General features: G+C 38.8%; 1 protein-coding gene across 2 annotated transcripts in view; it reads right to left on the reverse strand.

Annotated features, from left to right (window-relative positions):
• tbc1d23 (TBC1 domain family, member 23) overlaps window positions 1–24,105 on the reverse strand; it is a 72,263-nt gene that overhangs the window by 42,478 nt on the left and 5,680 nt on the right. For both annotated transcript variants that reach the window (XM_041211289.1, XM_041211290.1), the window contains exons 2-7: window positions 15,506–15,617; window positions 12,254–12,359; window positions 8,560–8,764; window positions 8,199–8,322; window positions 5,584–5,708; window positions 1,818–1,864 (exon numbers count right to left, since the gene is read on the reverse strand). In XM_041211289.1, the coding sequence (XP_041067223.1) occupies window positions 1,818–1,864; window positions 5,584–5,708; window positions 8,199–8,322; window positions 8,560–8,764; window positions 12,254–12,359; window positions 15,506–15,617 (719 nt within the window). The remainder of the gene's footprint in view (window positions 1–1,817; window positions 1,865–5,583; window positions 5,709–8,198; window positions 8,323–8,559; window positions 8,765–12,253; window positions 12,360–15,505; window positions 15,618–24,105) is intronic.

Raw genomic sequence — 24,105 nt, forward strand, 5'->3', positions numbered from 1 at the left:
GAGTTTGGGCAGCCTCAGTCCAATCAACTCCAAGTAGAAATGGGCCTAAGCACAAAATTGTACTTCGCTCAGCACAAATTTCCAACTCACTCAAAAAGTCGCAGGATAAGTAGCTAGTGTGGGAAATGGAAAAACAAATATGCCACACTGGTGCAATATTGCTCTTCTGAAATTGGGGTTAAACATTACCGCTGCAGCAAATTAGAAGAAACTTTAACACTTCATTTGACTATGCTGATCTAAGAATGCTTGATACTGACACTGAGCACCTTGAATGGATAGAGTTCTGTTTCCAAGCATTAAAACCCTCAACTTCAGTAGAAAAATGTTAACACTAATTTTTTGGAGAAAATGAAATCAAAACATTTTTAGGCTACTGACAATGGAGTATCCTAACATCAAATATAATCAATGAAAGAGAATAATCTATCCTCATTTTAATTACTTGAATGGCATAAATATGTCCTCTCTGTAACTTCCTCTTTCAGTTCTATAACATACAGCATCATTGTTTTTAAGCAAACAGAATCACCAAAAAATTCATTTCTCAAAAAGCAAAATAATTCATGTTTTACTACATTCGTTCTAATATCAATTGCATCTATAAAATTGAGGTTAACTTTATCTTGAAGTTTTTTCTTTAAAAAAACTGGTATACTCCTTCTGAAGACACTGGGCAACATTGGATGAAAATACAGTAAAATCTTTGTTATGCTCAGGGAATGGGTAGTGCTGTTAATCAAAAACGCTAATTAACAGGGAGTTAGATTACTCTGGACACAAGACAAGGTGCTGCTCTGTCTTTGAGGGGTTGAGGGGAGAGGGAAAGCAGCTGGATGATCAAGGGCCCAGCACATCAGGGCATCACAGTAAAAATACCACAACTGAAGACCAAGCTGACACCATGACCAGGAGACTGGCTTTTTTAAAAAAAAAGGTCTCAGTTTCACTTGACAGTTGCTCCAAGCTGGATATCTTTGTTCAGGCATAATAACCAAAACTGACCCGATAATTTAATAATTTCAATGTAAAGCCTAAGAACAACTTCTGCAGACTTATAACCTTTGCTGTTATTATTAGTTTTAAAAAAATAATTTACTGAACTCTGAAAGTGACCAGCTTTGAAAAAAAATCGAGCTGTCAGAAATTCCGGTTACTAGAGAATTCTAGTTGGTCAATAACACAAAGTTTACTTAGTTTAAACTTAAACTGCTGGTAAGAAAATTCCCTTTTTCCAACCCTACCCTCAACACTCTCCTTAAACATGTCACAATAGTAAGAAGATTTCTTCATTAACAATGGAGTTTTAAACATACATTTGTCAGCATTTAGAAAAGAACTACTGCAGCATTTCGGTATGAGGTGCAATTCATCAACAGCGTTGTACATTAAATGGAATATCTATGCATTGTCCAGATTGAAATAGGATTTATAAATCTTCTCAATCTTTAATGAGATTTCTCATGGCCAGTAAGAGACTTGGGGCATGGAGGCTGGGTGCTGACAAACCTGAGGGCAACAATGCAGCAGTAAATCACTGAATAAATGGGAGAAATACTTCAGAGCCTGCAGTTCAATTAGTACATTATCATTCCAAGTTTCAAAGCTGGTGCTTCACTCATGCCTTGATGTCATTGTTATTTTCTGTTTTTTGGTTTTGGATTTGATTGGCCACTGACTAGAATACTACATCAACATTGTGGTTTTTTTTTGTGGGTTAAGTAGTCATATGGAAAATGGGACATTTTTAAGAAGTTCCCATGACAAACAACACATGCAACTCTAATTGAAAAAAGAGCTTATCAGGGTATACTTACGAATGAGCTCCTCCTTACATGCTGCCTCTTGAGACAATATAATTTCTCTGGGGGAAAAGATACATATATTATGGTACTGGATTTAATATCAAATACTGTAAATATACTTTAAAGGGATCTCAGGAGTCAGAAATTATTGGATACTCAGTTCTTAAATTGGTTAACTAGACCAAAAACCTGCAGGATTCACTGGAACATTTTTCTTCCTATATTTTTGAGGAAATTGAAGTAGTGAACATGCAAGTTTATAGCAGCTTTAATGCAGTAAAACCACTTTTCAAATCAGTGCCAATCTTTCCCGGGTCTCCATGTTTGAATCCTCAAATCATGTTTCCACCTCTGTCACGATAGTAAAGTGGCTCTTGAAGTCACAAATGACATCCTATGTGACTGTAATGCTGCTGATCTATCCTTCCGTGACCATCAACCACACCACCCACTTCCATCTTGCCTCTCCATCGTCGTCCAGCTGGATGAGACTGCACTTGCTTGGTTCCATTCTTATCTAAGTAAGTGCAGCGAAAAAGATCACCTACAATGGCTTCTCTTCTCACTCCATTACCTCCAATGTTCCCCAAAGATCTAAGCTTGGTCCCCACTGCTATTTCTCTACCACACGGTACAACATCATCCGAAAACACAGCATCAGTTTCTACATACATGCTGATGGCACACAGCTCTAACCTCACCATTAGCTCTCTTAACTCCTCTACTGTGTCTAAATTGTCAGACTGTTTATCCAAAATCAAATACTGAACGACAAAATATTTCCTCAACATAAATTTTGGAAATACTAAATGCATTGTCTTCAGTTCCCACTCCAAACTCTGTTCCTTAATCACCAACTCCACCTCTGTCCCTGACAAGCCCAAGGTTTACCAGGCTGTCTGCAACCTTGGTGTCACATTTGCTCCTGAGATGAACCTGCGGCTATATATTCTCACCATCACCAAGACTGCCTATTCCCATTTCTATAACATTGTTCGACTCTGTCCCTTGCTACTGAAACCCTCATCTTTGCCTGTAAACTCTAGACTTGACTATTCCAATGCACTTGTGGCCAGCCTCCTACAATTTACACTCTGCAAACTTGAGGTCATCCAAAACACCACTCACTGCCTGTATCCTAACTCAGGCCAAGCCCTGTTCACCCATCACCCCTGTGCTCACTATCTGCATTGGCCCTGGATAAGCAATGCTTCAATTTTAAAATTCTCATTCACTTTTTCAAATCCCTCCATGGCCTCATCCCTCACTACTTCTGTTATCTCCTAAAACCCTTAAACTTTTGAGATACTGTGCTCCTCTAAATCTTGGCTTCTTGACCATCCCCAATTTTAATCACTCCATTCTTGGTGGCTGTGTCTTCAGCTGCGAAGGCCCTGGCTCTGGCATTCCCCCCACTACCTCTCCATCTCTCTTGTTTAAGATGCCCCCTAAAACCTATGGTCTTGGATCAAGCTTTTGGTCATCTGCCCTCCTATCTACTTTTCATGGTGTCAAATTTTGCTTTTTAATGTTCCTGTGAAGCACCTTGGAATGTCTTATCACATTAAAGGCACTATATAAACATAAGTAGCTCTTGGGGAAAGGTCTCAAGATTCACAAGATTGTTTTCAAATGAAGTTTGACACTGAGCCATGAGATTTTAGGACTGATGGCTAAAAGCTTGGACAAAGATAGGCTTTAAGGAGCATCTTAAAAGGAGGAGAGGTAGGGAAATTTAGAGAAAGAATTCCAGAACTTAGAATCCAGGCAGCTGAATCACAGCTACCAATGGGAGATCAATGAAAATCTAGGATGGCGCAAATAAATTAAAACAATTTGCATTTATTCAGCACCTTTACTGTATAAAGTATCAAGGTGCCTTACCGAGTGAAAAAAGTAGATAATAAGGAACAAATGCTAAGCCATAATGGGAGAATTAGAAGAGATAACAAAGTTTGGTCAAAGAAATGGGTTTTAAGTTTTATAAGATGGAGACAGCAGTAAAAATGTTCAAAGAGGGAGTTCTAGAGAGCAGAATCAAATGGCTGAAGGATCTCTCATCAATGGTAGGGCGAAGAGAAGTAGGCTATACAGAAGGCCAGAAAGTGGACCAAAAGTTGAAGGAGGAATCTAAGATTAGAGATGGAGCATGGCCAGGAAAGGACTTGAGGATGAGGATTTTCAATTCAATGTGTTGGGCACAGGAACCTAACCTAGTTTAGCGAGCAAAGGGACGATGCAAGAGCAGGAGATGATATATCAAATACAGAGGCAAAAAAAAAAACATGGACAAGGTTTTTGATGACAGCAATGATGTGTTACAGCAAGTACCAGGTCTCTGCATCATGTGTCTTGTCTGAGCATAATTTCCTCTAACAAAGCCATCAGTGAAAGATTCAGTGCCGAGAACTGGTACAGAGATGGTCCCAAAATTTTCTCTCTCATATACTCCAAAAGAGGCAGGGTATTGCAGAGGTGAAAAAGATAAATAGGATGTGGGAATTTAAAACTCAGCTCTACCGAGCTTTCATTGGCGTGAGCAACCGGGAGGGATAATGGAGTTAGAGATAAAGGAGCAGAGTTTAAAACAGAGGCCAAAAATGATAATTTTGGTCATCTTGATAGTTAGCAAAGAGGAAACTTAGATTACAGAGATGACTTTGAGTTCAAACTGGTGGCGAGTTAGGTCTGGAGTCATCAGTATAAATGCAGAACCTGACTGCATGCCTCCAAATCATATCACTGAGGGGGAATGAATAGGCAAGAAAGAGAAGTGCTCTTTGGGGATTTGAGAGGGATGGAATGAGAAATTAGTGCTGCATTGCTGCAGGTAACAGTGAAAATATGTGAAGCCAGTCCAATAGAGCTGGGCAACAGAGGAGAAGAAATAGAGGAGGATGGTATGGTGACTGTATCAAATCCCAACAGTGATCGAAAAGGGATAACACATTATGGTTGCAGAGCATGTCATGTGCAGCTCTGGCCAGAGCAATCTCAGTCCTGTGAGTATGGCAAAAGCTGGACTGAAGGGAATTTTGAAAGAGGCGGCATTCAAGTAGAAAGTGTTGTCATATTCAAACAAAAGGAAATTGGAAAAGGGATGACAGCCAGAGAGGGCAAATGAGTAAACAATGAGTTTTTTTTTTGAGGGGGGAATTGATTTTGCAACAGTTCCAAAAAGGGAGAGAAGCAGTGGCTAAGCAAAGGGAGGCATTTAAATTTACAAGAACAGCAAGCATTAGAGTCAGAAGAAAGTAGCTGATGGTCGCAAGTTGAGAATGGGAGCAGGCCAAGTGAGCAGGATGTGGGTCTCATTGAAGAAACGAGGTCAGAGCCAGTGGCTGAGGAAGACAGCAGAGAAACTAAAAATAGGGGCGTGGAGATAAGATTAACGTATAAAAAGGCTTTAACTGTATAATTATATATTTCAGCATTAAGACAACATTCAACAATAAAATAAGATAACTCAAATGTAAAATCAATATTTGAAGTGAATATAAATGGATGTTTACATGTACTTAATTAAAAGTCAACAAAATAAGGAAAAAAGATATGAAATAAAAAAAAGGAATTTACAAAGTTTGATGCCTATTTCTAAAACTTAAGTTGTAAACATGAAAATCAAGACGGATAGATCCAATGAACTGAGCAGAACCGTGCATCGTTTATCTACCTACCATAACAAACATGTTTTTCAATCCATAATATGCTACAAACATGCAAATGTTAAATGGGCCTAATCTTAACTCTGGGAAAAATTTATAAAAAGGATACTTACTTTGCATTAACTAGAATGACTAACATGAGAAAAAAGATTAGGAAAGGGTCTGCTTGCTGTAGATACACATCCCACATCAGCTGGGCAACATCTTCTGTACAACAGCCGGCAAAGAGGCTTGCTCCCTTCAGAACAATATATAGAAAAACAAGACTGTTTCAGAAACTGAAATTACTAAAAGTCCAAAATCATAGCTTCACGGCAATTCATAACCATATTTCAGGAATATAGCTTTCAAAAAACATCACGACAAAGAGAATAATGGCTAATTAGCTAATAGCATAATAAAAATGAAATAAGTTCAAGGCACTTCTAACCATCACCTGAACCAGGAATTGATTAAAACTGTGCTACACATATATAATTTTTGCTCGAGAGAAGAATCCTATTTTTCATTGCTCAGTTTTGTAAGATTCTTCAGGCATAAGGAGGCTCACAAAAATACTCTAATTGGATTCTAGCAAAAGGGTATTAATGGAATATTTTGAATCATATCATATAATCGTACATACAATTCACTTATATTAAATTGTGAAGTACAAAATGTAAAGATCAGTCTATGATAATGGATTTACAAGAGGCAAAACTGTACTGCTTTAGTTGAAAGGGGTAATGGGAAGGGAAGGCTTGTATACCTGCTCTACCTCACCACTACCTCAGTTGATCCCTCCACCTGTCTAAATTGTCAGACAGCTTGTCTGGCATCCAGAACTGGCTGACCCGAGACTTTCCCTAACTAAATATTGAGAACACTGAAGATATTATCTTCGATCCCTCATGACAAACATAATTTCTTAGCCACTGCCTCCATCCTCTCCCTGACAACTGTCTGAAGCTGAACCAGACTGTTTGCAACCCTGGTGTTATGCTTGACCCCAAACTTCTGACTAATGATTCTTGCTATTACCAATATCGCTTATTTCTACCTTAACATCACAGAACTCTGCCCTAGCCTCAATTCATCTGCTGCTGAAAACCTCATCCATGCTTCTGTTACCACTAGGCTTAACTATTCCAACAGACCTTTGGCTGCAAACTTGTGGTCATAGAAAACTCTGCTGTCCCTATTGTAAGTTGCACCTAGTGCCACGCACCCTCAATAATGTTCCTTTTAAGCTGCATGGTGCAGCCACACAAAGGAGAACATGCCAAGCAGGGATCAAAAGTCTTCGCATAAGCAATGTTCCTTTTAAGATGTGTACATGTGTGCCAATGCATTAATCTTAAAGGATCCGTGTTGTGCAACAAGCCAACTACGCACTACAAACAGTAGTTAGAGAGAATACTGTTCATCACCCTGTGCTCGCTGATCAACATTGGCTCCCAGATAAACGAGGTCTCAGTTTTAAAATTCTCATCTTCGTTTTCAAATTCCTTCATGCACTCCCTCCCAAACTCTGTAACCTCCTCCACCATCACAATTTTCTGATTCTGGCCTTTTCAGCATCGCTGATTTTAATTGCTCCGCCATCCATGGCCATGCCTTCAGCAGCCAAGCCCCTGAATTCTGGAAGTCCCTCTTTAACACTCTCTCTTTCTCTTTCCTCCTTTTAAGACATTGCATTAAACCAATCTCTATAAGCAAGGTATTGTTCTAAGCTTGCTTTAGGTGGTTTTGTGTCAAACTTTGTTTGATAATGCTCCTGTGAAGCACCTTGGGATACTTTATTACATTAAACATGCTATTCAAATGCATGTTGTTGCCATCCAGTTTCAGAATAGCACTGGCCGAGTCACTTAGGTCATCTAGCTACTAGAGATGATGGTTAGTTTAGGAAGGACAGGAAAAAATATAAAAGTTATTTTAAAAATACTCCTCAGAAAAGATAAAGTTACTTAAGTATTAGGCCTCTATTGAACCCACTCTTTAACATATTCAATGATTTTAAAACAGTATTTCTAACCATACAAAACTACAGTGCATAGGGTGAGATCTCAAAGAAAACTGCCTGATACCAGGGTACTTCTAAAGCTTATTGAGAGCTAACACTGACATGAGCAAGAGTTGAAAGCCAATTTAGATAGAATTACATTATGCTGTGTCATTCTGGAGTGCGCTGATTATAGCACAAACTGAAATTTCTTTACTTATCAAAGCCTGTAGGATGACTTGAATTCTCAAATAATTAATTACAGTACACAATGATATAAATTCTAACAGCCAATTTATTAGTCATACCCAATAAAGGTATGCATTTAGGTGCAAAGCAATCAAAGTACACAAAAATAATCTGAATAAGTATAATTTTTGCCATTTCAAAGAACAGATTGGGGCTGCATAATAAATTTAAGAATAAAACTTGCCAAATTTTATTAAATAAGGAAAATGAAATCTGTTCAAAGATGAAATTAGGTAACTGAGAAAAAACAACATTTTCAAAATTTAAAATACTGATCTAAATTATGAGGCTGGATTAGAAAATAAGCCTACAATTAACTCAACTGAATTCTACCAAAAATCTTACTTTTTGTAAAAAAAAAGTACTTCTATATGTGGATATAGTAATGACATAAATGACTAGGGCAAACAATATCAGATACAGAGAGAGAGGTTTCAGGCTATTTAGTGGCTAGAATGTTGAAAAATAGAATGTTTTTTGAAGAGATATATTTACCCAGTTGATTGCATAGGAATCTGGAGTAATCTTCTTTGTATCAAGAAAAGAGCAAAGCTCTGGTTCATGATACTGCAGAAGAAGCCTGAAGAGGTGGAATGGTCGACCCTTGGGGAGACAATCCCTTTATATAAAAAAAAAAGCAGCATTTCAGTGTGGAAAACAAAACTTCAACTTGGTACACAGTTATCTATGCCAGCTGGCAATTCACTTAAGAACATAAGAGACCTGTGGGATCATTTCAATCCTATGCAAAGTAATTAACTACAAATAAATGACACTGTGAGATAGAGAATAGAGACACTTTGACTATATGCCACAAAAAAGAAAATTAATTCAGTTGACACCTGTGTGTTCTTACCTAGGTATGTATTTATTCATGATGGCATAAAAACAATTATATAAATCATTCCGCGGCAATCGGAGTGGAACAAGAGGTTTAAGCAAGTCAGTCCAGCCAAGACTCTGAGTATAAGTGACATTTCGAGATTTGCAGTAGAATGTGATCACAGATTCAACATCTGAAAGTAATTGTGTCTTTTCCTCTTCCGGCACTGAAAAATAGTCTACATGTAGGAAAAGGAAAGTGTTAATGTACAAAAATTATAACACATCACTTTAGAACTGTTAATGTGCTAAGTTTCATAAAGGGGAACAAATCTAGTCCTTAAAAAAGGACACAAACATAGTTTTTTACAAAGGGAGCCACAATCAATGGAACTATCAGGATAGAAACCGCACAGAGGAAGACTCCTTTGATAATGCTGTATTATATTGTAAACTATAGGTATCAAAGTTGGAGGAAGAGTCAAAAGTGCCAGTTTGATCTCAATGCCGCTGTTTTTTTCATCAATACACACTCCACATAATCAAAGCACCAGAAATCACTAAAATGTATATCACAATCATTTTTCTCCTTGACCATTATTTTCTACCAATTGTTCTCAAGACACAGACTTCTTGTTGAAATACAATATCGCAGGTAGCTGTACTCTCTGATACATTACCCCATTATCCATTATTGATGTGAGAAGTTAGTTAGTAAGAGTTAGTAAGCTATTTCAATACACCAGGGCGGCGGCGGGGGAGCCTCAAACTCTGAAATTCTGTCCCTAAAGCCTCACCCATCTCACTTGCTTCCTTTAAAATGGCCCTCAAAACCTGACAACGTCGACCAAGTATTTGGTCACCAGTCCTAATATTTCCTTATTGCTCTCAGTGACAAATTTTGTTTGATAATGCTCCCATGGAGTGTTTTGAAATGTTTTATTATGATAAAGACGCCATATAAATGCAAGTTGATGCTTTCCTGCTTTCAACCAATATTTACTAACTTGCATTTGCTCTGGACACAAAACAGGAGCAAGAACCCTAAATGACTTTCCCATAACTAATACAGGGTGCTGATGCCAACACCTTTCTTAATTGTAATCTTCAAATTCCTAGCAAGTTACCAGTAAATGAACCAATGTGACATTTTTCAGCAAGGAAGATATCAACAACAGTAACTTGCATTTATGTTGTTTATTTAATGTAAAAGCACAATCAGTTAAAAAAATATCACTGAGCAAAGAAAGGGAATCTTATGAGAGGCTTGGCTGGTTTTAAGGAGTGTATAAAACTGAAAGGCTGTAATGAGTTTTAGGGCAAAATTTCCAGCACTTAGGGTCTATACAGCTGAAGGTACAGCTGTCAATATCAGAATGAAGGAAGCGGAGAATGCATAAGGGGTCAGCATTGCAGAAATGCAGCATTATCAGAGGGATGTAGGGCTGGAGGTGCAGACAGAAACACAGTGGGCCAAGGAAATGGAGAAATTTGAACAAAATGAGGATTTTTAAATCAAGGCATTAGTGGGCAAAGCTAATTTCACCTCGAGGGCTGGAAGTCAGACAATCGGGAAACACAGAGGCAGTGATAAGGTCTAGAGATGGCAGTGATGAAGAGCTGGGTGACGTCAACATGTACTTGTAACCCGACATCATGTCTTTGGATGATGTCATCAAGGGCAGCATGTATAATATATCTTGGGCACGTTGTAAGCTACAAGACACTCATTTGTCTTTCAACAGCTTTAAATCTCAAAATTATCTCAAGAACAAATCATTTATGAACTGGAAATAGGATCTTCAATTGAAGCCAGACATGCAGATGGGGCTATGGAAGGTAGGGAAAACAAGCCAAACAGAAAATTATTAATACCAATTATACAATTATCTAACCTTAAATGAACATATACACACTCTTTCCATGCACAGCAGGTGGACTACAGAAAATTGTCCATTTAAAAGCAAATAAAGAATTCAAATGCAGGGGGACTTTCCCTTTTATCCACAAAGAGAAGACACACATTAAATAGTAAAAATTCAGAAGTGGAGGAACAAAGCCTTAAAGATTCAGATGCACACAAAGCTACACAAAAAAAATTAGATCCTATGTTTTTATAAATAGAGATATAGAGCACATAAGCAAAGAGGTCATTTTAAACCCATACAAACGGTTGAAAGAGTTGTGCCTCCAGTTTTTGGTGTCTTATTTTAGAAAATATGTCAAGACCACAATATTCACAAGATTCATGATACTGGGGACTAACGTTTTCAGCTCTGTGGTGAGACTAGAGAAACAGGCCATCTTTTCATCAAAATAAAGGTGGTCAAAAGATCTAATAGAGATGTTCAAAATTAGAGGTTTTAACACTTAATTGGAAAAAATTTATCCCACTGGTTGGTGACTCACTAATTTGTGGCCCAGGACGTTGTCATAATTCTATTTATCAGCACTGGCAACATGATGCTGGATTTTGTTGATAGCTTCACATATCAAGGTTCCATAATTACCAGCAATCTGTTACTTGATGCTGAAATCAATACAAAGATGCATCGCTAAAACTACAGCTGTATGTCCAAGCTGAATGAGAGAGTTTGGAAAAACTGCAGCCTGACTGAGAACACCAAACTACGAGTCAACCAAGCTTGTGCCCTCAGTGTACTCCTCTACATTGGTGAGACCTGGACAACAGGTGCTAGGCAGGAGAAAAAGCTGAACGGTTCCTCTGTGCTGTCCCAATCGTATCCTTGGCATCTCTTGGCAGGAAAAGGTATCACCTCACAGGTCATGGAGTGTGCTAATTCCATCAGCATACACATATTTCTAAACCAATGACACCTGCACTTGCTTGGCCACGTTCAAAGGATGGGTGACTGCTGTGTATCCAAAGACGTTCTGTACAATGAATTGGCCACTTGGTCAGGACCTCCTAGGTGGCCATATCTCCACTATAAAGAACACCTGCAAGCAAGATGTGAAGACGGTGGGGACTGACACTGACAACTGGGAAACAGTTGGCCATGACCTCTGGAGCTGACTGTTTGAAACAGCATCGGAAGAGGCGAGTAGAAACAAAAAACTCAGCTGGCCAAAAAGACGGCCCAGAGAAAACAGAGGCCAGCAAATCTTGCACCTACTTAGTCCACTATCTTCCCCTGCAGCAAATGAGGCGGAGACTGCCATACTAGAGTAGGTGTCCTGAGCCACACCAGGCAATGGTTTACACAGGGTTGCCCATTATGGCGCAGATTATCGTTTCAGAAGATGAAAGGCTGCCACCAATTCGCGGGTATAAATTTTAAAACGAAGTGGGAAATTAAGATTAAGTGGTAGATGGAGACTAGATTTTCAATAGAAGTGGAAAAATATTTGAAAGAAAAGAAGTTAAAAAGGTATGGAGAAAAGGGAGGGGGATGGGACTAAGAAGATAGCTTTTTCAGAGAGCCAGCACATGCAATTGTCTGAATGGCTTTCTTGTGTGCTGTAAAATTCTATTTCTCCCACAACCTTCAGGTTTTTAAAGTCCAAGCTTAACACACCCAATCATAATCTCTCAACTTATCCAGTTTTTACTTCTTTTCTTTTCAATCTCAATGGCGTCCAGCACTGTGAACCTCAGCTGCAATGGCTCTCCCTCTTTCATCCATGTTTGACAGTAATTATTATAAGGAGTAACCTGAGGAGAGACAAACATTTTGTATTTTACAGAAGTTACTTAATTAACTTACCTATGAGTTTTTGGCAGTCTTCTTGAATTAACGTCTGTTCAGGTAGGTCTAGAGATCCATCCCATGATCCCAAGCTACCTACTTTCCCTGCTACATTAAGTGAAATCTGAAAAGTAGAAAGGGTTAAAATGTAACATATCACAGAAAAAAATAATAAATTTACATTTGTTTCGGATTCACATGTTGCTACTTTTGAAGTGCAATAGCTGTAGTAATGTAGGCAAACAAAGCAGATAATTTGCACGCACTGAAGTCCCACAAACAGCAATGAGACAAATGATCAAGCATTCTGATGTGTGGTGTTGGTTGAAAGACAAATGTTAGCCAAAATGCTTGGAAAATTCACCTGGATCTTCTCTGAATAGTCCCACTGGATCTTTTATGTCCACCTGAGCAAACAAATGGGGCCTGAGTTTAATGTCTTGTGGCACCTCCAACAGTGCAGCAATCCTTCAGTGCTGCACTGGGGTGCTAGTTCAGATTTTTAAAAAATTCATTCATGGAATGTGGGCATCAATGGCTAGGCCAGCATTTATTGCCCACCCCTAAATGCTCTCGAGGTGGTGGTGGTGAGCTGCCTTCTTGAACTGCTGCAGTCTGTGTGGTGTAGGTACACCCACAGTGCTGTTAGGGAGGAAGTCCCAGGATTTTCACCTGGCGACAGTGAAGGAACGGCAAGATATTTCCAAGTCAGGTGGTGAGTGGCTTGGAGGGGAACTTCCAGGTGGTGGCGTTCCCATCTGTCTGCTGCACTTATCTTTCTAGATAGTAGCAGTCGTGGTTTGGAAGGTAAAAGCAAAATACTGCGGATGCTGGAAATCGGAAACTGCCGGATAAACTCAGCAGGTCTAATAGCATCTGTGGAGAGAAAAAAAAGCTAACACTTCGAGTCCTTATGACTCTTCTTCAGAGCTAAAGAGAAGTAAAAATTTAATGAAATTTATACTGTTTAAGGAGGTGGAGCAAGTGAAGCTGGATAGACGGCCAGTGATAGGTGGGGGCAAAGGAGAGATTGCCAGAGATGTCATGGACAACAGGGCAAAGGGGTGGTAATGATAGTGGTACTGGCTAAAGGAAGTGCTGATGGTGGCATAAAGGTCAGAGATCAGAATGTGATAATAGCAGGACAAGGGTAAGCAATTTGAAAAGAACATCATGAACAAGTGACAGATGGTCCTCGTGGGGGTGGGATGAGGCAGTGATGGGAAAAAAGATTTAAAAATAGGATAAAAGGTGGCCACCATTAGCACTTCCTTTATCCAGTACCACTATAATTAACACCCCTTTGTCCTTTTGTCCATGACATCTCTGGTAATCTCTCCTTTGCCTCCACCTATCACTGGCCTTCTATCCAGCTTCACAAGCTCCACCCCCCCTTAAACAGTATAAATTTCATTACATTTTTACTTCTCTTTAGCTCTGAAGAAGAGCCATGGTTTGCAGGGTACTGTCTAAGGAGGCTTGGTGAGTTCCTGTATCTTGTAGAAAATACACACTGCTGCCACTGCGCGTCAGTGGTGGAGGGAATGAATGGTTGTAGATGGGGTGCCAGTCAAGTGGGCTGCTTTGTCCTGGATGGTGTCAAGCTTCTTGAGTGTCGTTAGAGCTGTACTCATCCAGGCAAGCGGAGAGCATTCCATCACACTCCTGACTTGTGCCTTGAAGATGGTGGACAGGCTTTGCGGAATCAGGAGGTGAATTACTTGTCACGGGATTTAAATAGCTAGTCCAGTTCAGTTTCTGGTCAATGGTAATCCCCAGGACGTTGATAGTGGGAGATTCAGTGATGGTAATGCCATTGAATGTCAAGGGGCGATGGTTAGATTCTCCCTTTTGGAGATGATCATTGACTGGAGTAGGCCATTTAACCCCTAGAACCTGTTCTGCAATTCAGTGATATCAGGGCCGATCTGCACACTAACTTCATCTACTCACCTTAGCTCCATATCCATTTATATTCTTGACTAGCAAAAAGTTATTGATGTGAGATTTAAATTTATTAATTGAGCTAGCATCTACTGCTTCTGGTGGGACACTGCATCACACTTCCACCATTCTTTGGTGAAAAAGTGCTTCCTAACTTTTCTCTTGAATAGAATGGCTTTGATTTTAAGGTTATGCCCCTTTGCCCTACACTCCCCCACCAGCAGAAAAGCTGTCTATCCTATAAATAACTTTCAAAATCCTAAAAGCATCTATCAAATCAACCCTTAGTGTCCTATATTCCAGGAAATACAAGTCTAGTTTATATATATATTGGTAATGTTCTGGTGAGCTTGCAATGCACTCCTTCCAAGGTCAATATATCTTAAGGTGCATGCTCTCTATAGTCATCATCTAAGCTCAAACAAGAACAAGAAACAAGACATCAAACAATGTCCATCAAATAATACCCCAGCAAGGGTTATAATCTTTGGGAGAGAAGAAAATATTTCATATTAAATCATGATTTTTGTAATATACCTGATAGTTGTTGAGACTTAATACTATCTAAAGCTTCTACTTGAAATCAGTCCTTTGAGAGCTGACATTATTAACAGATGAAATCCAGAGAACAAAGCTTTTTGTCAAGCTGTCAAATTTGAAGCTGAATATACACTGCTATGCAATGACCATGTAATTCTTGTGTACAGTAATGCAAGAGCAAAAATCTCCAATGGAATGGGGGTCACTGAGAATCTTTTGTTTAATCTTTTGATAGTGTACGGCTACCTCCCCAAGTGCCCGTCCTTCACTTGTGAGCTGAAACAATGATCAGTAGGCTGGTTGGCCATACAGGACAGACATCACGTGTTTTATCATGAGTCATTGGAAAGCAACCTTTAGAATTTAGAATTAGAAATTCTAATTGTTAATTTTCCCTCCATAGTCCAGGAGCACTGAGGCTAACTGAAACACCTATACTTCTTTCCTTATTCAGATTGGTTAGAATCAAACATAGTACATTCTAGCTTGTGAGATTTCGTACCAAAACATATGGCAAATTTCCTTAGAGGCTCACAGGGGAATATTGGCAATATGATGTTTCTAATGTTTGAAAAGAACTGACTATCCTCCTTGCTAACATCAGAAACGAAACCGGTAATTGGTGCCAAGTGAGCTAAATTCTAAAAAATACGCTTAACTGCTTGTGTGCGAAGTTTTGGTTTGCCTAGGCAGAGTAATGAAATCAATGTCTGTACAGTCACACTCTATTAAGTGCTGATAGTTCAAATTGGCAAATTCAATATAACTGTACCATTAACTATTTACCTTCCACACTTTGGCCCTTTGGTCACTTGGTATGCATCGTCCTTGAATTATGTTTCTAAGTGTTTCCAGGTCATAGCCACCTTCATCCAATGCTTCAGCTAGGTCTTTATTCCTAAAGTAGAATGAAAGATTGACTAATTACTAATCACATCATTGATTGTGGGATGATATTTACCTATAGTAATACAGAACGCTATTACTAGCAACTCAATGCAGTTCAAATATTCACCTTGGTTAATTGAAATACATCAGACTTAGCAATAAGCTAGCCTAACCACTATTCAAAACACCAACACTGCTTGACCTCTAAATATCAGAAGGGGCTCCTGTCTAATATCAATAAGTGGCTTGTTGGGATTAAAAACTGACTAGGACAGTAAATAAAGCCACACTCCCTATACAGAAAAACAAAAAGGTTAAAAACATACAGTAATAAAGACAGGAAATGCTAGAGGCAATCTGTGTAACATTTGTGGAGGGAAATGCTCTCAACACAGATACTGCCTGACCTGCTAACTCTCCCAGTTTTTTTTCTGTTTATATTTCACATTGCCAGTATTCACAGTATTTTGCTTTTGTTTTAATGGTAATCACACAATCGCAGTACCTGTAAACAGTAGAGAGCATTTATTATATTGTGTGTGTGTACTTTTCATCAATTACCAATGTATAAGATAAATGTCAAACATACTTCAAAGAAGTGGGTCTTTTTTTAAATCTCAAACTTCCATTATTGCAAACTATCAAATACAAAACAAAAAATCTGTACAGTTCTCAGCAACAATACTGGTCTCCTACAATTTTTTTTTTCAAATGCTTTCGAACACTAATTTTGTTGAGTGTTCCTGCAATATACACTGTGTATAATACAATGCTGTTTCATAGTTCATGTCTGATATTTTACATTTCCAGTCATCTTGTCCAACCACTGACTAAAATAAGAAAAACATTTAAGGAATGCTGGGCATATTTATTCTTAACAGAGGCAACATTAATAAATGTTGTCTCTGTCATGTTTATCTGATCACTTTGACTGGGGTTAATGTTGTACTTTCAATCTCAGTTGAGGATATTCTAATAAGACAATCAAACATTTGACAAGTCCTCAACTAGCTGCATCTCCCCTTATTACGCAGACTGAAAGTGAAAAGAAAATTACATCTGAAAACTTTTAAGTAATTACTGTCAAAGAATATGGAGTTAATACTCTATTTATTGGAAGTACTTTTTTAAAAAATAGTTTTTAAATATTTGCAGACAATTGCATAACTTTGAAAGTTGCATGGACAGGCAATTGTCCAAGCTCTATGTCTGTGACAGTTCTACCTACCATATTTTAAAACCCTTTTATTGGTTTGATGCTGCATTTTTAAACTTACAGGTGTCTGGATCAAAAACTCTAGCACACCACAACAAGTCATGCTTGGAAAACATAATAATGTTTGCAAAGAAGAGATAACTGAATAGACAGACTATGCTTTACATGTCTATATGTGGGTTTTCAGAAGGCATTCGGTAAGGTGTCTCACATGAGGCAGGGAACAAAAAAAAAAATCAGGTGTATGGTATAAGAGCAAATGTAGCATCATGGATACAAGATGGGTTGACAGACAGAAAATAAAGGGTTAAAGCTAACAGGTGTTGCTTTGATGGAGAAGGCTTGACAGTGACATATCCCACCCACCCCCAGCAATCAGTTCTGGGTTTACTTATGTTTCCCAATATTGTTATGACACAGCCGATGGTACATGCTGAGTAGTTCAAATCCTAGAAGGAAACTTGAGACAACTGTCACAACTAATTTACAATTTATATAAATTTCGAGATGCGTGCCTTGAATTCAGTAGTAATAAGGCCTCAAGTCTTACAGGTTTTTTTATAAAACTAGATTAAATATTTATTAATAAGAGGAATGATACCTACACAGATCTACAAATTACTACTATGATAACTTCTAAATCCCCTAATGAATGTAACTCCCAGTTACGCTTTCATTAAGGCAACAGTAAGACACACAGATTTTAAAAGACCCAGGCAAAGAAACATGACACGCTGAACAAGTCGAATTCCAAGTCAGTTTTCTTAATTTCAGTCCTTTGAAGGCAGCACCATAAAGCACACTTGCAAGATGTTAAAAATGCCTTCCCCTACACACAGCCATTGCTCCTTCTTTATATATATCTTCCTCCTTGAATGCAAATACCCATTGTTTCACTATGCCTTTGGACTTTATCTCCCTGATAATAAAATCTTCTCATAGCATTAATTTTTACCAGTAATCTTTGGGAAAATAAACATACTGTTTCTGTCCTTGGCCTGCTGCAATGTTCCAGTGAAGCTCAACACAAACTGGAGTAACAGTGCTTCATCTTCTGATTAGACACTTTATAGCTTTCCGGACTTAACATTGAGTTCAACAACTTCAGACCATGAACTCTCTCCTCCATCCTCACCCCTTTTTGATCCTTTTTTTTCAATATTCATTTCTATTTTTTTATTTTTATTTATTTTTTCCACTTATTTTTAAAATTTATTTCCATTTTTATTCATTGTTTTATCCCCACCATTTAGCCTATTTTCGATCTTTTTCCTACTACCGTCCCCTCACCCCACCCTACCCCCACTAGGGCCATTTATCACTTGCTCATGTGTCCTTTCCAGAGTGCTGACCCTGGTCCAGCTATTATCTGCTTCCTTCTCAATGTAACCATTAGCACCTCCTTTAGCCAATACACCACCATTAACACGCCTTTGACCTTTTGTTTATGACATCTTTTGCAATCTCTCCTTTGCCTCCACCTATCGCTGGCCTTCTATTCAGCTTCACCTTTTCCACCACTCCCCCCATGTTTCCAAACTTCCCCATGTTTATCTAATTAACATTTCAAACCTAACCTTTCTTCTTAGATCAAAGCATCCAGACTAATTCAATTAAGTCTTATAAACACACACACATATAGACATATAGACACATAGACACATCCCACTATTACTCTATTTTACAATAAATTCCAATAACATTGAGAGTTATTATATCTTATATTTAGATTATTTGGACTTCGGAACATAATATCAAAAGTTACTGACAGCACAAAAGTAGGTATGGCAAAGAGTACAGACTACAAAAGTCTTGAGGAGGACATTGGCAGGTTAATAAAATGGATATGGACACATGGCAGAATTTATTTCAAGCAAAGATTTGAGAGGGAGATAAATTTTGGGATGAAAACCAAGGAATGGAATATACTCTGAACAGAAAGTTGTTGAAGTTTTGGATCAAGAGAAAAAGCTAGGGGTTCAAATATACAGTATCTTGAAAAGCAGCAAAGATGAACAAGCTGCATTTATATAGCTTCAAATGGGCATGAGGAAAACTGAAGTCAAATGCAGACAAATAAAGCTATAATAAAGGCCAGTAGAGTTTTGGGGTTTTGTGAATGTGGGAAAGGTACAAGAGTGAAGGTGTAATGATAATTTTGTATAAGGCAATGATTGAAGAGATCACATTTAAGAGTGCAATGTGAGGTTTTCAAAACCATTGTACAAAGGAGATTAAAGCCATGGACAACACAGGGCATAGATCTATCAGGTTAGGAAACTATAATTATGAGAGCTTTTAGATACACTACTGGGGCTATTTCCACTAGAACAGAGGAGGTTTAGTAGAGAGTTTTTTTTTAATTGTGGAGAATTTTGTTAAGATAAACAGGGGATGATTTGCTCTGGTTAGTGTCATCAATTGGAAATTTTCACTTTTAAAACAGTGAGATTAGGAGAAATTATTTTATTCATAGAGCTGGTGAACTCTGGAATGCTTTTCCACTGTGTACAGTTGAGGCAGAAACCATTATATTTTTAAATGAAAAAACAGATAAACATTTGAAACATTGGAACATAAAGGGCTACGAGGAGAAAGCAAAACAGTTGTTTGTTTTCAATTCCTCTTACAAGAAGACAGCACAGACAGGATGGCCAAAGTGCCCCCTTCAGCACTGTTAATTTCTACAGTTCTAAACTTCTATAGTTAATCTCACAGAGCATGCATCAATTGATTAATCTCTTTCACATTCATTGAAGAGAAAAAAATTGCAGAGCTACGGGGAAAGGACAGGGGAGTGGGACTAACTAAATTGCTCTTGCATGGAACCAGCATGGACAGAACGGACCAAGTTTCCTCCTTCTGAGCTGCAACCATTCTATAAATCTAGGCATGATGAGTTTAACAGCCCATTCTCTGCTCTAACACTACGATTCAAAGCCATATAGCATGAGGAAGTTTGTGTTGTCTGTGCCAAGCTAGTTGATCTCAGTGACGCAGACAATTGATTCCATGTCCCTGGGTGAGAAAAAGCGGGAAGAATCCATCACCATTAACACACTAGTAATCCAGTGATTATAAACATAAATAGCACAAATCTGGACATCAAATTAAAACTCATTATGGTGCCCATCCCTATGGCTGAGTGGTCAACACTCACTATCTAGCTTCATGTATGCGTAACAGCCACTTCAGTGAAATACTCGTGGTTGCCAATGTTCGGGAGAACTATATCCCAGCACCAGCAAGCACCTTTAGGAAAGGAAGGGGGAAAATGGTGGGAGAAAACTAGAAATTTACATTTATATAGTATACATAAAATACAAAAGGTCCAAGCACGCTTGAGTCATAACAAGAGTTCACAACCTTGGCAGATAAAAGCTGCACAATTTGCAAGGAGAGATGGTGGGCTGCACAGGAGGCCAGAATCAGAAAACTGAAAGGTGTGGAGGGAAGGGCAATCTGAAGGAGAATGCAGAAGTAGTATAAAGTGAGGCCACAGAACAATTTATGGTTGAAAATTTTAATTAAGTTTATGTGCCTGGGAACAGGAAGCCAATGAGCCAAAGGACAGGATTGATGAAACATGCAAGGCTTTGTCAGCAGTTAGACAAGCTGGAGTTTGTGGAGGATGAATCAAGGTAGGTGCCATTGGAATAATCGAATCGGACGTCAGAAAAATCATGGATAAGAATTTCAGCAGCAACCTGGCTTACGTAGAGACAAAGGCAGGTAATGCTGCAGAGGTGGAAATCAGCATTGATGGTGAACTGAAAGCCAGCAGAGCAACAAAGGTTTATCCCAGAAGTCAACTCAGCAGTGGAGTTAATTTTACTATAATTGACTAACTTTTTGACTTTTGTTTGCCCCCAACATAAGAATTAGGAGCATCATAAAACATTTGGCCCCTCGAACCTTTTCCGCCATTCGATAAAATTATGGCTGATCTAATCATGGCTTCAATTTCATTTTCCTGCCTGTCCCCATAATCCTTGATTCCTTGTCGATCAAAAATCTAACTCATCCTTGAATATCAATTACCCAGCCTCCGCTGCTTCCTTAGGTAGAGAATTCCAAAGATTAACGACACTCAGTAGAGATTCCTCATCTCCATCTTGAATTGGAGACCTCTTATGAAACTGTGCCCCTTAGTTCTAGATTCCCCCAGAGAGGAAATATCCTCTCATCATCTACCCTGTCAAGCTCCCTCAGAATCTTATATTTTTTAATAAGATCACCTCTCATTCTTCTCAAGTCCAATGAGTATAGTCCCAACCTGTTCAACCTTTCCTCACAAGACAATCCCTTCATTTTTTTTTCCTTCACAGGATGTAGGCGAGGCCAGCATTTCTTCCCCCATTCCTAACTGCCCTTCAGAAGGTGGTAGTGAACCACCTTCTTGAACTGCTGCAGAAATGCCCACAGCTCTGTTAGGAAAGCAGTTCCAGAATTTTAACCCAGAGACAATGAATGAATGGCAATATAGTTCCAAGTCAGGATGGCGTGTGACTGGGATGCGAACTTGCACTTGGTGTCTTCCCATGCATCTGCTGCCCTTGTCCGAATTGGTGGAGGTCGTGGGTTTGGAAGGTGCTGTTGAAGAAACCTTGGTGAGTTGCTGCAATGCATCTTATATGTGGTACATCTTATATATGCTGTCATTGTGCATTGGTGGTGGAGGAAGTGAACGTTTAAGTGGATGGGGTGCCAATCAAGCAGGCTGTTTTGTGCTAATGGTGTTGAGGTTCTAGAGTATTGCTGGAGCTGCACTCATCCAGGCAGATGGAGAGTATTCCATCACATTCCAGACTTGTGCCTTATAGATGGATAACAGGCTCTGAGGAGTCAGGAGCTGAGTACTCACTGCAGAATTCCCAGCCTCTGACCTGCTCCTGCAGGGCTGAAAGTTCCTTCAGGGCTGGTCCAGTTAAGTTTCTGGTCAACAGTAACAGAATGTTGATGGTGGGGAATTCACTGATAACAGGGAGATAGTTATCTCTTGATTGAGAAGGTCATTGCTTGGCATTGTATGGCAAAAATATTACTTGCCAGTTATCAGCCCCAGCCTGAATGTCATCCTGGTCTTGCTGCATTTGGACATGGACTGCTTCAGTATCTGAAGAGTTCTGATTGGTGCTGAATGTTGTGTGATCATCAGTCAACATCCCCACTTCTGACCTTATGATGGAGGGAAGGTTATTGATGAAGCAGCTGAAGATGGTTGGGCCTTGGACATTACCGAGGAACTCCTGCAGTGATGTCCAGGGATTGAGATGATTAACCTTCAACATGAATCTACCTAGTGATCCTTTCTGAACTGTCTCCAAAGTAAGTGCACACTTCTTTAAATAAGTAGTCTATGGCTCTATGAACATAACTGTATGCAATATATTACCCAGGGAGACACAGCAGACATCAAGGGGAGTCTAGTTATCGGGTTTAGATGAGATGTCATTGATGATGTCAGAAGAAGGTTTTGAAAATGACATTCTAAGTGTGGTGTCATCAAGGCTCTGCACATTTGTAGCAAGACCTCCTTACTTTTATCTTTCATCCCCTTGCAATAAAGTCCAAAATTGCCCTCCTAATTACTTGACGTACCTGCTTGCTAACTTTTTGTGGTTCCTATAAGAGGGCACCCAGATTCCCCTGTACAGCAGCATTCTGCAGTCTCGCTCCATTTAAATATTCTGCTTTTCTATTCTATCCACCAAAGTGCACATCCTCACACTTTCCAACTTTATACTCCATCTGCTAAATTTTTACCCATTTAGTTAACCTATTAGACATCTCTTTGCAGAATTGTGTGTGCTTCTCAGAACTTGTTTTGCAACTTATCCTTGTATCGTCAACAAATCTGGCTACGATACACTCGGTCCCTTCAGCCAAGCCATTAATATAGATTGCAAATGGCTGAGATCCCATATTTGATCTCTGCGGTACTCCACTTGTTAAAATTTGCCAACCTGAAAGTGCCCCAGTTATCCCAACTCTGTTTCAGATTCTCTAGCCAATCTTCTATCAATGCTGATATATTATGCCCAATACCATGAACTCTTAACTTGTGCGGTAAACTTTTATGGAGCACCTTATCAACTGACTTTTGAGAAATCCAAATACACTACATCTGCTGGATCCAGTTTATCCATCCTGCTTGTTATACCTCCTCAAAGAATTCTAATAAATTTGTCAAACATAATTTCCCTTTCATAAAACCATGCTGACTCTGCTTCATTGTATTATGATTTTCTAAATGTCCTACTACATTAATAATGAATTCTAGCATCTTCCCAATAACAGATGTTAAACTAACTGGCCTATAATCTCCTGCTTTGTCTTCCTTCTTTCTTGAGTAGATGTGCTACATTTGTGGTTTTCCAGTCCGCTGGGACATTTCCAGAATCTAGGGAATTTTGGAAGAATACAAACAATGCATTCATTATCTTTGCAGCCAATTCTTTTAAGACCCTAGGATGCAGACCATCAGGTTCAGGGGACTTATCAGCCTTTTGTCCCACTAGTTTTTCTAATACTTTTTCTCTAGTGATAGTGGTTTTAATTTTTTCCCCTTGATTTTCCACCATTCTTGGGACAGAATTGTATCTTCAACTGTGAAGACGGGTACAAATTTCTGTTCAAAGTCTCTGCCATTTTCTTGTTTCCTATTATTAATTCCACAGCCTCATCATGTAAGGGACCAACATTTGCTTTACTTTCTATCTTTTTATATACTCATAGAAACTCTTACTGTCATGTTTTTATATTTCTTGCTAATTTACTCTCATATTGTAATTTCTTCTGCTTTTTTCCAAGTCATCCTTTGCTGGTTTCTAAAAATCTTCCCAATCTTCTGGCCTATCATTAATTTTCATAGCAATGTACACCTTTTCTTTCAATTTGATGCCATCAATTAACTTCCTTAGTTAGCCACGGAGATATATGCCATTGAGAAAGAGATTTATGAAATATCTCCTTGAACGTTTGCCACTGCTTCTCTACCAGCTTACCTTTAACCTATCTTCCCAGTCCACTGTAGCTAATTCTGTCCTAAAACCCTTGTAATTGCCTTTACTTAAGTTTGAAGGCACCTGATTCAGATCCCAGTTTTCACCTCAAACTGAATGTGAAAATGTATCATGTTATGATCACTCTTGCCTAGAGGATCCTTCAGTATGAAATCATTAATTAGTCTTGTCTCATTACACATTCCCAGGTCTAAAATATCTTATTCCTGGATGGTTTCAAAATGTATTGTTCTAAGAAACTGACCTGAATACACTCC

This window comes from Carcharodon carcharias, chromosome 18 (assembly GCF_017639515.1).
Source record: "Carcharodon carcharias isolate sCarCar2 chromosome 18, sCarCar2.pri, whole genome shotgun sequence".
NCBI lineage: Eukaryota > Metazoa > Chordata > Chondrichthyes > Lamniformes > Lamnidae > Carcharodon > Carcharodon carcharias.